This window comes from Sebastes umbrosus, chromosome 16 (assembly GCF_015220745.1).
Source record: "Sebastes umbrosus isolate fSebUmb1 chromosome 16, fSebUmb1.pri, whole genome shotgun sequence".
NCBI lineage: Eukaryota > Metazoa > Chordata > Actinopteri > Perciformes > Sebastidae > Sebastes > Sebastes umbrosus.
The window spans coordinates 5886121-5900526 of record NC_051284.1 but is presented as its reverse complement, the minus strand read 5'-3'; the positions used below and the strand labels follow the sequence as shown (position 1 = coordinate 5900526).

The 14406-nt window shown below is 41.9% G+C and overlaps 1 protein-coding gene across 3 annotated transcripts in view; it reads right to left on the bottom strand.

The window, feature by feature from the left end:
- Positions 1–525: 525 nt before the first annotated feature.
- si:dkey-16j16.4 overlaps positions 526–14406 on the bottom strand; it is a 31513-nt gene continuing 17632 nt past the window's right edge. The window contains exons 4-6 of one of the 3 annotated variants that reach the window (XM_037796397.1): positions 8601–8654; positions 6325–6413; positions 1743–1879 (exon numbers count right to left, since the gene is read on the bottom strand). In XM_037796397.1, the coding sequence (XP_037652325.1) occupies position 1879; positions 6325–6413; positions 8601–8654 (144 nt within the window). In that variant the 3' untranslated portion in view covers positions 1743–1878. The other 2 variants (XM_037796396.1, XM_037796398.1) reach the window with 2 other exon arrangements.

The following is a 14406-nucleotide window of genomic DNA, read 5'->3' as shown; positions in this document are numbered from 1 at the left end:
GTACTGCATTTAGCATAAAAAATATGCTCAAATCATAACATGGCAAACTGCAGCCCAACAGGCAACAACAGCTGTCAGTGTGTCAGTGTGCTGACTTGACTATGACTTGCCCCAAACTGCATGCGATTATCATAAAGTGGGCGTGTCTGTAAAGGGGAAACTCGTTGGTACCTATAGAAGCCATTTTCATTCACATATCTTGAGGTCAGAGGTCAAAGGGCTAAATTCAGAGTAGAGTGTTGATGGGGCTACACCTCACTGTATATCCAGGCACTTTGATAAAAGGCCAGTGACATACAAGGTAAACTAAGCTTCAAGGAGAGTAAAATGCCTTATAAAGTATCTTGTGACATACACAAAAAAAACAACTGTCTTTGTAGGAGCAACCACGAGTCGGCAACAGCTTCAGTGCTTCTTGGCAAAGAAAGGTATTTCGATAATGGCGATGGGAGTCTAACACGTCAGTCTGTCCACTCCCTTTGTCACAACATGTATTGTATATTGATCCAAATAAAAATCGTCCCCTAAACAAGAGGCCACAGGGCATTTATTGATTCATTTTGTGCAACAGTGGACGAAAACATGTCACAATGTTACATTCACTTCGGCGGAATCTTAGTTACAGTGGTGACATTGCGTTTAATCGATTGGTCGGCTCGTTTCGGGGGAGCCGAGAACTACCTCAAGTTTCATTCGATACAACAGGAATGTGATTTCAAGGCATTAAGAGATCTTTAGAAAACACTGGGATGTCTTTGATACACCAGTGGGTCCTCTTCTACCTAGAAAGTAATGAGGTACAATATTGGAAAAAAAAAGAAAAAAGAAATGGCACACTACAAGTAGGCTATGCGTAAACACAGCACCAATTACACTTGCCAAATGTGCAGCAAACTATTCTCATACTTCCTTATGTTCACATACCTCTCTTTCTGCAAAAAAGAAAAAAAAACAGTGGAATTCATGCAAGGAAAGAGGATACAAGTACTTAACTCTGACCCGGACTAAAAGTGACACATTCATTAAGAAACGTACATCGTCAAAAGGTCAAAGGTCGACTATTCAACTACATACATGTTTGTTATAGCTCGTCACAACCTGCATATTCAATAACACATCCAAAGTAGTATTTTCAGACGGACGAATGTGACCACTGTCTATGTTTTATCTCAACAATAACAAGATATCGGATGACTCGCCTCGCCATGTTTACTAGAGAAAGTTACCAAGAACCTTACAAGATATCCAGTAATCACATCAAAGGAAGAAACCTTGGAACCATTTGATTGTCTTACATGCATTATTTCCCTTGAATATTGATCCAACCCACGTCTAAATTCAGGTTTCAAAACGGTTGGCCTTGTCCCTTTTTGTACCACCTCCGATCCACCGTCCGTGTTTGTTTCTTGATGATCGTTCTTCCTCCAATCGCAGGATCTTTTCAGAGACAGCTATACATATGCAATACCTGAAGTATCCTTAGAAATGTTGTGTTTAGGCCATTTTTTATTCTCCAAATGTGTTCCTGCTGATTTTCGTGTGGAGAACAATGATCAAAGTGACAGGGGTGGGATTACCTGAGTGTGCAATAGTTTGACCGTCAAACCAAACGTCTTTCTATAGCGGTCAGTTTCAGAACAGTCACTCGTTGGTCTCGCTGCAGAAGCCGCAAAAAAATAATAAAAAGCAGCCGTCTGGGAATGAAGAGAGGGAGTAGGGGAGGAGAGGATTATCTGGCAATGGTTGAATTTCCTTATGAGCAGGGAGGATCCTCGGACGGGGTCAACGGGCTGCAGGGGGGCACTGTGCTCAAGGAGCGGAAGGCGAAGATGGAGGGGTCGTAGGTGTACCTGGGCGGAGGACGGCTTCCTGTCAGAGTCTGTGGACAGAGAGAGAGAGACGAGTGGTCATGGTGAGTAACAGACCTGTCAGAAGTAGGTGTTTGGAAATAGCATGGCCTCAGTTCATGTCAGTTCATTCTCCCCATGAGTGTTTCATCTGGAATAATAAGCATATTAAATTAAAAAATAAATCCCTATTCTATTCAAACTAGTTTAACAATAATATACTTTTAGTTAATGCAAATGGGTTTTGTTGAGCTACTCTGAATTCCTTAACACTTCTGGTTTTCCTGTTACCGCAAAGGAGTTCGCCACAGTTATGGACACTATTCCTTGGGAAATTCTACTAAAAGGAGTAGAAAGACTAGTTTGTTTGCCGACACTTGACCCTAGGATCACTTCAGTGAGTACAATTTGTCTGACTACTATTTGAAGAAAAAATAATAATAACATACATTCATTTTTTTCAAAAAAAAAAAAAGAAGATTACTAGTGCCCCTCTGCTGTATCCTGTTGGTCGAGTTGTGTTGATAATTTAAACTGGGGAAATATTCCATACAAATATCTTCTTACCAAAAATATAAAGTACGTTTCTTTTAAAATGTTACATAGATATTATCCTACAAGTCATTACCTTCTTAAATTTGAAAAAAGACATTTGTGTTGACTTCTCTTTTTGTGAAATGTCTCCAGAAACAAACACCTGTTCTGGCAATGTCCAGACACCAACTCATTTTGGAAGGATCATGTGTGTTCTTATGTTACTGATAATATTGACTCTGATGTTTAATTTGTACTGGCATAATGTACTGTTTGGTTTCTACAATAACAATAGTAAAAATTGTAAAGAATTATATATAATACATTTGATCAAAATTCTAACAAAGTTTCATATTCATAAATCCAAATTTAGCCACTCTAAACCCTTATTTTTGTGCTCTTTATTTAATGTTTTTATGTAAAGGATTCCCCTTGGCTCTGACATTGTCTGTATTCATGACTCATTTATTTGTATAGGTTGTGTTTTTATGTGCACTATTGCAATAAAGAATTGTTAAAAAAAAAGGTATGTCAGTTCATGTGGCATTAGTTTTTATTTTTGCAGCATAAATGTGTGGCTGTGTCATAAGACTGTGAGAAAAAACGGACTGAAAACCGAGCTAGCTCGTGGGAAAATGGCTGCACCTCCTTAGAACATTTTCACACTGATTTTTCTTTTTTTCAATCACGCAGTAGGTTCAGTGACATAAATGCTTTTCCACTCACAGCCATCCCCCCTCAGAGCAGAACCCTTGCTTCTTGTAGCTCTACAAGTCCTGTCTAAAATTAGCCCTGGTCATTTTCCTCCCTACAGGAAACGACAGGAAATGACTTTGTTGGATTTGGCAGTGAGGCTGCACTTTCTCCAGAGCCTGCTGAAGAGAGAGGAGGGGGGGCAAAGTCTGTGAGAAGGTGGACTGAGAAAGATCAGGACCTTGAGACAGATTCACTGTAATTAGGAGCTGATCCCATGGAGAAAAACAAAACCTTGAGTGTGTGTTTTTATGGATAGCTGTATATTCTCATTCTCTCTGAGAACTGACACAGATGCATCCCTGAACTGATTCCATTCAGATGCTGCTGAGAAATCTTCCACCGCTACTGGAAAAGTACCCGGTGACATCAACGCAGATGAAATAAGGCCCCATTAACAGTGCATTTGAGGCTACAGGTGTTGCTATGACTTCAGCCAACATCTTAAGGGATTCAGCGCTGACAACTGAGCCACAGTAACACGGCAACAATTCCCTAATACCACTTAGAGCTGTTTTATCCACCAATGTTTATAGAAACAGGCAAAAAAAGTGAGAGATGGAAAAACAAACCGTAGCCCAAGAACAAGTTACAGTAAACTTGATGGATGTGTGGACTGTGTTAAGGTGTTCGCCACATGGTAGCTGCGAGTCAGCCCAACTGTGTGGGGGAGAGTCGTGCATCGGGACGGCTCGCTATCCACGTTAGCAGTGTGTTGTCTTGTGGTCACATCTGCAGTGTTTAGGGCCCAGAGGGGTTAAACAAAGTACAGGTCCCAAAAGTACAAGGCTATCCTTTTGTACAGACTTCAAAAGCGGCAGTTAGAAAGAAAGCTGAGTTAAAACAGCAGCAGGATCTGACTTGTCCCGGAGCTAAACTGGTTTGACAAAAAATGCTTTTCTTTGGGATTTTGCATTGTTATAAGTTTGTCCTGTTGATCATTAATTTAGGCCCCAATCTGACACAAAAGTTTCTACACAACCCTCTGTTAAAGGACTAGTTCAGTTTATTGCATGCATGAGCACTGGCCCCGGGGCCCAAGGAGTAAGGGGGCTCCCATTTTGTATATTTGTAGTGAGGAGAGTCAGTGTGGATGTGCTGTGCCTGGAAGCTTTGGTAAGAAGTTGGGCAGCCTCTCATCATCATCACCGAGAACACAATATGTCTGCTAGGTGGGAGCATAGACTGTATAGAAGATGTGGACGTAGTCACCGGGACGTCGCCTATTGGTTTTGGATTACGATTTTGAAGCCTCGAGTTTGATATTTTGTCCGTCGCCATCTTTGTTTTTGGCCGTCTCCATCTTGGTTTCTGACTACCACCATCTTGGTTTTTGGCCGTAGCCATGTTGTTTTTTTACAACCAGAAGTGACACGAGAGGGTGGAGCTAAGTACAACCGAACGCTGAATATGACATTTCTAGGCGACCAAAATGTTACAATTAACCTCCATGAACTGAAAACACACTGTGAAAGGGTTAAAGTTCTAAGATGAAAACACGGACAACGCCTTGGTAGTGACCTGTCAATCACAAGGTAGCCGCGCCCTAAAGCATCCCCTGCTTTATGGACTATTTGACTCTAAATGGGACCATAATTTACTAAATGAACATCATGCTGTATTGAAGAAAACTTGAAACTAGCGATTGAGACCATAAACTCATGTTTACAATGTTTACTGAGGTAATAAATCAAGAGAGAAGTAGGCTCATTTTCTCATAGACTTCTATACAATCAGACTTATTTTTGCAGCCAGAGGAGTCGCCCCCTGCTGGCTATTAGAAAGAATGCAAGTTTAAGGTACTTCAGCATTGGCTTCACTTTTCAGACCCGGAGGTTGCCGCCTGGATGGGAGGGCCATGGCCTCATTCCATCCATGGCTTTTTTCACTTTCTTGCAAGCAACTTTTTGGTTAAGCTAACCAACTGCTTGCTGTAGCTTCATATTTAACATACAGAGTTGTATTTATCTTCTCATCCAATGTCAGACTATTCCTTAAACATCTGTTTGTCCTAATGCTAAAGACCAACCAAAGATTTCCATCACATCCAAGCCATGTAGTGTACCTCAATCAGAAATCAAAGAGGGTATGCAGCACATTTTCCTTCAATTTAGTTTTCCCCCTCCACTCTCCGCACCATTTCCCTCAACTCAATCAATCTTCGCCCTCCTCTCTGCCCATTCTTTACGGTGGCTGAAATCAGACGCCATCACTCTTGCCTGCTCGCAGCCTGGGAAGCTCTCATCACCCCGCTCTCCTATTCACCTCCAACCCCTAGAGGGGGAAGGCCTCGGCAGCGGCGGCAGCGGAGGCCAACGCTGTGTGTTTTCCTACTGCTTCCACATGAACCCCCCCTCTTAAAACACACACACACAACCACGACCATTCGACCTCCTCGACGCCTGCAACAACTCCCATGCTTGAATGCTTGAATCCGGTCTCAAAGCCGGGGCCCCATCCAGATCCAGTGTCTCTTCTGGATCCTGGCCAGGAAACCCGGGGTTGACAGATAAAAGAAGGAAAAGGGAGAGGTACGGGAGAGAAAGCAGCGGAGAAAAGATAGAGAGATGGGGTGGATCGCTGTGCGCGGTGGCACAAAGGGTACAAAGAGTCAACACAAGCCTCCAAATGGCTCATCAATCCAAAGACTCGCTGTGTACTCACTTCAAGAGAAATCTATGAACTGGAACGTACCCAGTGCCCACAGACGTCACTGACGGGGAAAACAACACTACCAACTACACCAGTGAGAACAGAGGATAATGAGCAATATCTCCGTGTATCAGTGGAGCTAAACAGATAGCAGCCGGCCAGGCTATAAATGGAAAATGACTTCATCCCTGGAAATACACCACAAGGGAACCGACAACACTCCACCTCCTCTTCCTCCTCCTCCTCAGCTCCATCTCTCAACGACACTCGCCTGTTCTTCCTCAAAACACTCTCAAAGATCAGTTTTTTACATTTTTGTACCGCTCATCCACACTCCAATATGGAGGATTAGAGCAACCTCGATGCTGTTAGTTGGTGTATGCGTGTGTGTGTGTGTGTGTGTGTGTGTGTGTGTGTGTGTGTGTGTGTGTGTGTGTGTGTGTGTGTGTGTGTGTGCGTGTGTGTACATAAACAAGTGTGTGATAAGGTTCCATTGACACTAACCCACACAACGTGATAATAACGTCACTTTTCTCACCACACTGTGCATCCTTCTGGAGTACCCTGCTCTGTGCCAAGATGCCCAGGCTGGCTCCAGTCGACTCTCCGACATGCTTCCCTTACCCACTACAAACAGAATCAACCCATACACGGTGGCTGAGCTCAGTTGGTGGATGATTATTGGAGGTTGTGTTTTGGTTAGGGTTGTCAATCGATTTAAATATATTACATCTTGACTAATCGCATGATTGTCCATAGTTAATGGCGATTAACCGCACATTTTTTTATCTGTTCAAAATGTACCTTAAAGGGAGATTTGTCAAGTATTTAATACTCTTATCAACATGGGAGTGGGCAAATATGCTTGCTTTATGCAAATATATGTGTATGTTTTATTACTGGAAATCGATTACCAACACAAAACAATGACAGATATCATCCAGAAACCCTCACAGGTACTGCATTTAGCATAAAAAATAAGCTCAAATCATAACATGGCAAACTGCAGCCCAACAGGCAACAACAGCTGTCAGTGTGTCAGTGTGCTGACTTGACTATGACTTGCCCCAAACTGCATGTGATTATCATAAAGTGGGCATGTCTGTAAAGGGGAGACTCGTGGGTACCCATAGAACCCATTTTCATTCACATATCTTGAGGTCAGAGGTCAAGGGACCCCTTTGAAAATGGCCATGCCAGTTTTTCCTCACCAAAATTAAGCTAAAGTTTGGAGCGTTGTTTAACCTCCTTTGCGACAAGCTAGTACGACATGGTTGGTACCAATAGATTCTTTAGTTTTTTTTTTAGTTTCATATGATGCCAATATCTTCATTCTAGCTTTAATCAAACAAACAACAAATTTGCTTCAATGTGTTATTATCGCGTTAACCTTGACAGCCCTCATTTTGTAAACCTCTTTACAGGAAGAGCAATCGGGACACAATCTTGGGGAAAATACCTTTGTGTTTACAAAGCTATTTAGGCGAGTAAATGTGCACTTCTAAGACCACTAATGGGACAAGTGGAAAGCTCAGCTATTAAAGGTTGTTGAGATCAAGAGCTCAAACAAACCTGAAAAAAGAAAAGAGCACATTGTTTTCCTTCTTGTTCCTTTGTCCTAGGTATCACTGCAGTAAACAGTGTTTAGCTGGGTGCTGTTTGCAAAAGGAATTTGACGGTGCTATCAGATTTTTCAGACGTCTCGGGCATGGCTCCGTTGCTAGCAGGGCATGGGAACAAACGCTGTTGCCAGATGCCGTCCCAGTATGCAGTTTGGATGGACATCAAGGTGCTGGCGACGAGACAGGCCGGGCTGCTCACGGGGGCTGAGCAACCTTGCAACCTTATCACTGCTGTAATGGACACCCTGATCTGGACTGCCTATTATGGGTCTGCATAAAAGGAAAGGCTGTGCGTGCAAGTGTGTGTGTGTGTGTGTATGTGCATTGATATATTAATACCACTTGTATATACAACTTATCAACAACAGGGTTTTTAAACATACATTAAATTGTTTGCATTCAACATGATTAAATACTACAAGAGGGTTTTGTTTATTTACTGGGGCTGTCAAAGTTAACGAGAAAATAGCGTGTGCAATGCAAATTTGTTTTAACGCCATTAATATCTTTAACGCAACCTGTGATTTTTAGGTTGTAGCAGGCTCAGTTCTAAAGCTAGAGTGAAACTAGAAAACCTAAGGAATCCATTGGTACCAGCTTGTAGCGAAGGAGACTAAATAACGCTCCAAATTTGCGCTAAAATTTGGCGAGGAAAAAATGGCATGGGCATTTTCAAAGGGATCCCTTGACCTCTGACCTCAAGATATGTGAATGAAAATGGGTTCTATGGGTAGCCACGAGTCTCCCCTTTACAGACATGCCCACTTTATGATAATCACATGCAGTTTGGGGCAAGTCATAGTCAAGTCAGCACACTGACACACTGACAGCTGTTGTTGCCTGTTGGGTTGCAGTTTTCCATGTTATGAGTTGAGCATATTTTTTATGCTAAATTCAGTACCTGTGAGGGTTTCTGGACAATATTTGTCATTGTTTTGTGTTGTTAATTGATTTCCATAAATAAATATATAAATACATTTTCATAAAACAAGCATATTTGTCCAGTATTAAATACTTGACAAATCTCTCATTATGCTACATTTTGAACAGATAAAAACTGTGCGATTAATTTGTGATTACTCGTGACTAACTATCACCATCATGCTATTAATCGCGATTAAATATTTCAATCGTTTGACAACCCTAGTATTTTTACTGTGGGAAACTAAGTTGAACAAAAAAATGAACTCACCCGAATCTTTATAGTCCGCGTTTTCCCTCCACAGTTCTTTTTCAGCAGCATTTTCTGTGGGGAACAAGAATACACAATGACCTCCATGGAAGAAGCATACAGTTCGCAACTAAAAAAAGTACAACTTTAGTACAACTGTCTGGATAAAGTTACGCTAGGTTCATGTGCATGTGAATGTTGATTCTAATCAAGCATATTACTATCATTCAAAACCATTATTTGAACCATAATCTTTACATTAAAACATCTGACGTGACAAGAACCGTGTGTTGGAAGTCAATAAACGCTGAATCGGGATGATAAAGGATGTGAGGCGAATCCAGCTGTCTCACTAAACTAAACAGTGGGTCAATGACGCTTATGCAATATCCTGTCTCCCACTCCCCTCCGTGTCCACGCAGCTCCACTATTCTGAAAAAAAAAACACAGTGGGGGTGGAGGGACCACACAATCATCGAATTGTCTCGAGTCGGGGAGGTAGCTTCTAAGGGGGAAGGGAGCACAGGAAAGAATGGAAACACAAGACTCCTGCTGTTGTGATGTGGGAGAGAGCTGGTGTGCACTTGCCCTCATGCTCACCTCCTGTCAGCTCTTATCTTTTTTTTTAATCAATGGGACAACAGCCCATGTGGGTGCAAGCTGCTTGAATAAGAATTACAAACAGAAGTTTGTACTTTGCATCTAATTCTGCATTTCAAAAAAGTTATTAAAGATATATATTTTTATTACTGTATGTGATTAAGTGATCACTTTAAAAAGCACCGTATTTATATGTTTTAGCTAATTTACTACAAACCTTCAATGGACCTACATTATCTCACCCAATATCAACATGATCACGATAAATATTTGTATCCTTCTCTCTTTTCATCCTACACATCCACCACTCTGACTGCAGAAGAATCATTCTGTCCACCTCCACCCCACACCACCCTACTCTTAAACCACACACACACACACGGCCAACAGGTTGTGAATTGCCAACTAGCTAACTGTTTTTGATGAGTTTTGTGGTTATTCATGAAAAATGCGAAGCGTAAGTTATTATTGTTTTAGGGGGGGTTCATTTAAAAGATTTTTTTCTGTGTGTGTGTGACAGTTGGATATGTATCACTTCTTCTGTTGTTATTTCATTAAATTATTGATTACCTTGTCATGTATGAAACCTGCTATACAATAAAGTTGTTTTGGCTTGCTTTATCTGGGCTAATCCCTGGTGAAAGTTATAACAGAACCACTGTTTATGTCCTAACATTGACAGTTGTCTCATGCATTAAGCTTATCACTAAATCATCAATACCACAGCTGTATTGTTTTAGGGCTGTCAAAGTTAACACAATAATAACGCATTAATGCAAATTTGTTTTAAACGCCACCAATTTCTTTAACGCATTAATGCGATCGATCTTTCGGGGGCTGTAGCAGTTTTAAAGCAGTCAATTTGAAAGCTAGAGTGAAGATATGACTGACATCATATGAAACTAGAAAACCTAAGGAATCCATTGTTACCAACCACGTCATACTAGCTTGTTGCGAAGGAGGCTAAATAACGCTCCAAACTCAAAGGGGTCCCTTGACCTCTGACCTCAAGATATGACAATGAAAATGGGTTCTATGGGTACCCACGAGTCTCACCTTTACAGTAGGACTGTGTATTGGCAAGAATATGGCGATACGATACGTATCATGATACAGGGGTTACGATTCAATATATTGTGATGTACTGTATTGCAATACTGGGTTTCTGGACAATACTTGTCATTGTTTTGTGTTGTGAATTGATTTCCAATAATAAATATATACATACATTTGCATAAAGCAGCATATTTGCCCACTGCGATTACTAGCGATTAACTATGGACAATCTTGCAATTAGTCGCCATTAAACATTTCAATCGGTGGACAGCCCTAATTACTACACAACTGTAATCTTAGTTTAAAAACATGAAACGCCAAAAATAAAACTAAGCATGATGTTCAATATGAGAGATTACCAATTGCAATAAAGTGTTAAGTGTCAGCCATTTGATTTTCATACTGTAAAAAAATGAGCAGAAACCAATGGCTATTTAGTAGGCATTTTAAAATAGTTCGTTAAGCTTGGGAAATGGCTGGAAGTATGGTAAACTAGCAAACTGGCCACAGCATGTAAAAATACAGCTATGGTCCTTTGAGCAACCAGTGTTTTTTTTTTATTATATTTTGTAGAGTGGTACCATTTGTGTGCAGAGAACAAACAATGGCACTACCACATCTGAGCAACTGGACATGGATTAGTGTGCATGAGGGATTATCAGAGACTAAAAGGGAACAAGCTGCTGACCTTATTTTAACCCTGCCTTTAATAAAATTATTAGATAAATAACTGTGAGACTAAAGGCTGATTTATAGTTTTAAGTAGGCTCTATGCTGTAGCCTGCGCAAATGGCTTATGCCGTTGTGAGCATTTACACTTGTGCATTGGTGTGTCCGCGTCGCTCTGCAATTACACCGCCAAAATGCTAGTTGGCGGTGGGGTTTCTATGCCCCTGTGTTGAGTTTCTTCGTGTACTTCAAACAATGGCATCTGAAACTGTGCAGATCATGTTGGACAACAGTTACTTTTACTGAAATTACTGCAACGCAGAAAAGAGAGAAGACGTCAGAGGAGACTGAGTACAACCAGCTGGAAATACATAGGAGGAGTAGGAGTCTACCAAGCGGACCAATCACAGTTGTTGCGGTCTGCGTCGCTGCGACGTGTAGTTACATTTCTGAGGAGGTGCACGTCAGGCTAGGGCGTATGGTAGTGGATGTTTTTATCTAACGAAATATTCTACTTCAATCAGTATTTGTTGCCGTTTAGCCTTTCAAAAACAACATTTTCACTGTGGTCCAAAAACAATTTGCTCTCCCGCTTGCCGCACACAAAGGGAGGCACACACCTGATTTAATGGAGCGGTCTTGCATCAATCATCTTACTCAAATTGAGAAAATATGGGGAATGGTCAGCTTTTCTTAAATACAAGTAAGGAGGGCTTCAAGGAAAATAGATTGGGAACGCATCTACGCTGATTCAACACCTAGAAGTATAAACTGGCCTTGAGGCCCAAGCTAATGTTGGTCACACCGGGGCCAGGTAGCCTTGCTTGCCAATCGTTGGCCTTAGATAGTCATGGATCAGTAGTGTAAAAAGAATTAGGGAACCACAAATGGGCTTTGACATTGTTTCAACCCCAGAAATAGAATGAGAGTAGAATAGACATTGAACTGTTTGCGGTGGTCATTTGAATAGTTCATGGTGACAACACACAGTGGGTCCGTAAAGTGTGTTGCTCCACCGCGAAGCCGGCAGCAGAGGTAGTCAACACTTCTCTACAATCTGACTTCTTTTTGCAACCAGAGGAGTCGCCCCCTGCTGGCTATTAGAAAGAATACAAGTTTAAGGCACTTCCAAATGAGCTTAACTTTTCAGAACCCGAGGTTGCCATCTGGCAGTAACATAATATTGAGTCATATTTGATCAACGCTGCCTAGTTTGACAGTTTCATCGGAATTCACGAGCAGCTATTGAAAGCTGCGCTAGAGACTACTCGGCTCTGATTGGTTGTTTTTCTATGGGCGCGGTGAAATCTTGCTTATGTCATTAGGAGCACTAAAGGGAGGCAGAGGAACCTGATTTTGTTTCACAGATTATCTCTGTGATGTACTACTGTCAGGATATAGTGAGAGTTTGAGCAAATATGACTTTTTTTTTATGAAAGTTACTGAAAGTTAGAATGCAAGTTTAAGGCACTTCAGCATTGTCTTCCCTTGTCAGACCCCACTGTTGCCCCCTGTGACTTGTCGAAACTCGGTTTATGTGGAAGTTAGCCCGCTACAATGGTATTGCAATGGTACACATAAAAATGGCCGCCGCTCTGACCATCCTGCTACGTTGATTTGAATGGGAATGTCCGTTCTACTGTCGTTCTATTTCTATTGTTTCAACATGCTCTCAGCAAAATAGGGAACAGTTTAATGTGAGAATGATTTCTCTCCTTGTTAGTCAGCACATGGAAACATTGTGTAACAATTACAACTCCCTCCAAGGTTTTCATCAATCCTCTTCACATATTCATATATAACAAAAAAACTTCTCATATGAGGTTCCAATAGGGAATAATTTAACTAATGACAGTCTGTGGTCTAAAATGATTTTTTTATGATTGGCAATCCATTCTAGCTGCATTACCTTCCACACATATAACGCAGAATTCCCCCCTCGGTTTTGACACCTTAAAATCGCTTTTTTTCTAAGGAACCAGCTCGGTCAGCTCTCTCTCTTAGGTTTAAACTCCAGAGCAGCATATGTGAAAGAAATTACATGGTGACGGTGTAGAAGTTGAGGCAGACTTTGTGACTGGAAGTTGTCCGGCTAAAGGGTTAATGAGAGCCTGGAGCTGTGTCTGCTAGCTACCTCCGTAGGCCCCCTATTGTATTCCCTGCAGCACCTCCCATTCCACTTGACTGAGTGAGCACACACTCTCACACATACAGACACACACACACACACACACACACTGATACAGCAACCAACTCACAGACAGGAGGATGCACACATGCAGACACAAAAAGACAGGCAGGATGATGGACGCGTACCCCAGCCCCACAAACACACACACACACACTCTTCCTCTTTTTTTTTTCTCTTCACCCCTCTCATTGCTGCCCGCTGACTCTCTTCATCTGTTCTTTCCCTCTAAAAACCCCATGGACATATGGACCCCTGAAACCTGCAGCTTCTATCTCTGCAAACACACACACACACACACACACACACACCCTTTCCCATCCACGGTGTGGGCCAACAAGTCTATTGGATTTTAATGATTAGTGGACCAGCTTCTCCATGACTCATTAGTGGCTGTCGTTTTTCTGTTGTGTATTTAATCCTCTCCTTCTGCCTCCACCCCTTCATCGTTTCCCCTCGCTTGCCAGCCTTTGTGAGAAACGAGGGCGGACATCTGCCGTCCGTGCCTCTCCCTCTCCTTCATCCCTCTCCAACCAGACCACCGTGGTGGCGCGCGTCCGGCTATGGAAAGGGAAGACTTTGTTTGCTCGTGCAAGCGTGCACATTTGTTTGGCCATGTGTGCGCGTAGCATAGCCGGTTAGTAGTATTAGTGATACATCATTGTATTTTTGGACCAAATCCTCGGTCCAACATTAACTGTTTGGTTGCTCGGGGAGGGGGGTGGTGTAAGGCTCATCTGCTGTCTGGTACTTCTAATATTTTCAGTGGAATACACATATTGCTACCGTGGCAAGTTGAATATCAAATTACATGGAACAATTGGATTCATATTGCTAAGAAATATACTTCATATACCATACCACACCAATATATCCATTTTTTTGTGTCTAAGTGACTAATGGGGACAACACTTTTTTGAATTGGTCCATTATTGAGGGAGAACGCTGCAGCCACTAAAGGAGCTGTAATGTAATCATTTGGGGCAACCTGGTACCGTCAGTTTACGTCCACTAAAAGTGCTTGTTTTTGCCACTGACAGGCTCAGATTGTTATTCGTCAGTGTCTGACAACATTATGGAAAGGACCCTACAGAGAAATAAAACCTTTTTCTTACCTCTCTCTTGATCCGGTCTGTTCGTTATTCTGGGTATTGCGCTAAGAAGTCTCGCTCTGAAACTTCGCGTCTCATCCATATTGTAGAAATCCGCTAAATATTCAGGCATGACATTGAAAATATTTGAGATAACACTAAGCTACGCTTTCTGTAGTCCGACTCAACAAACTCCGACAACACTGGCATCCCGTGGCACTCC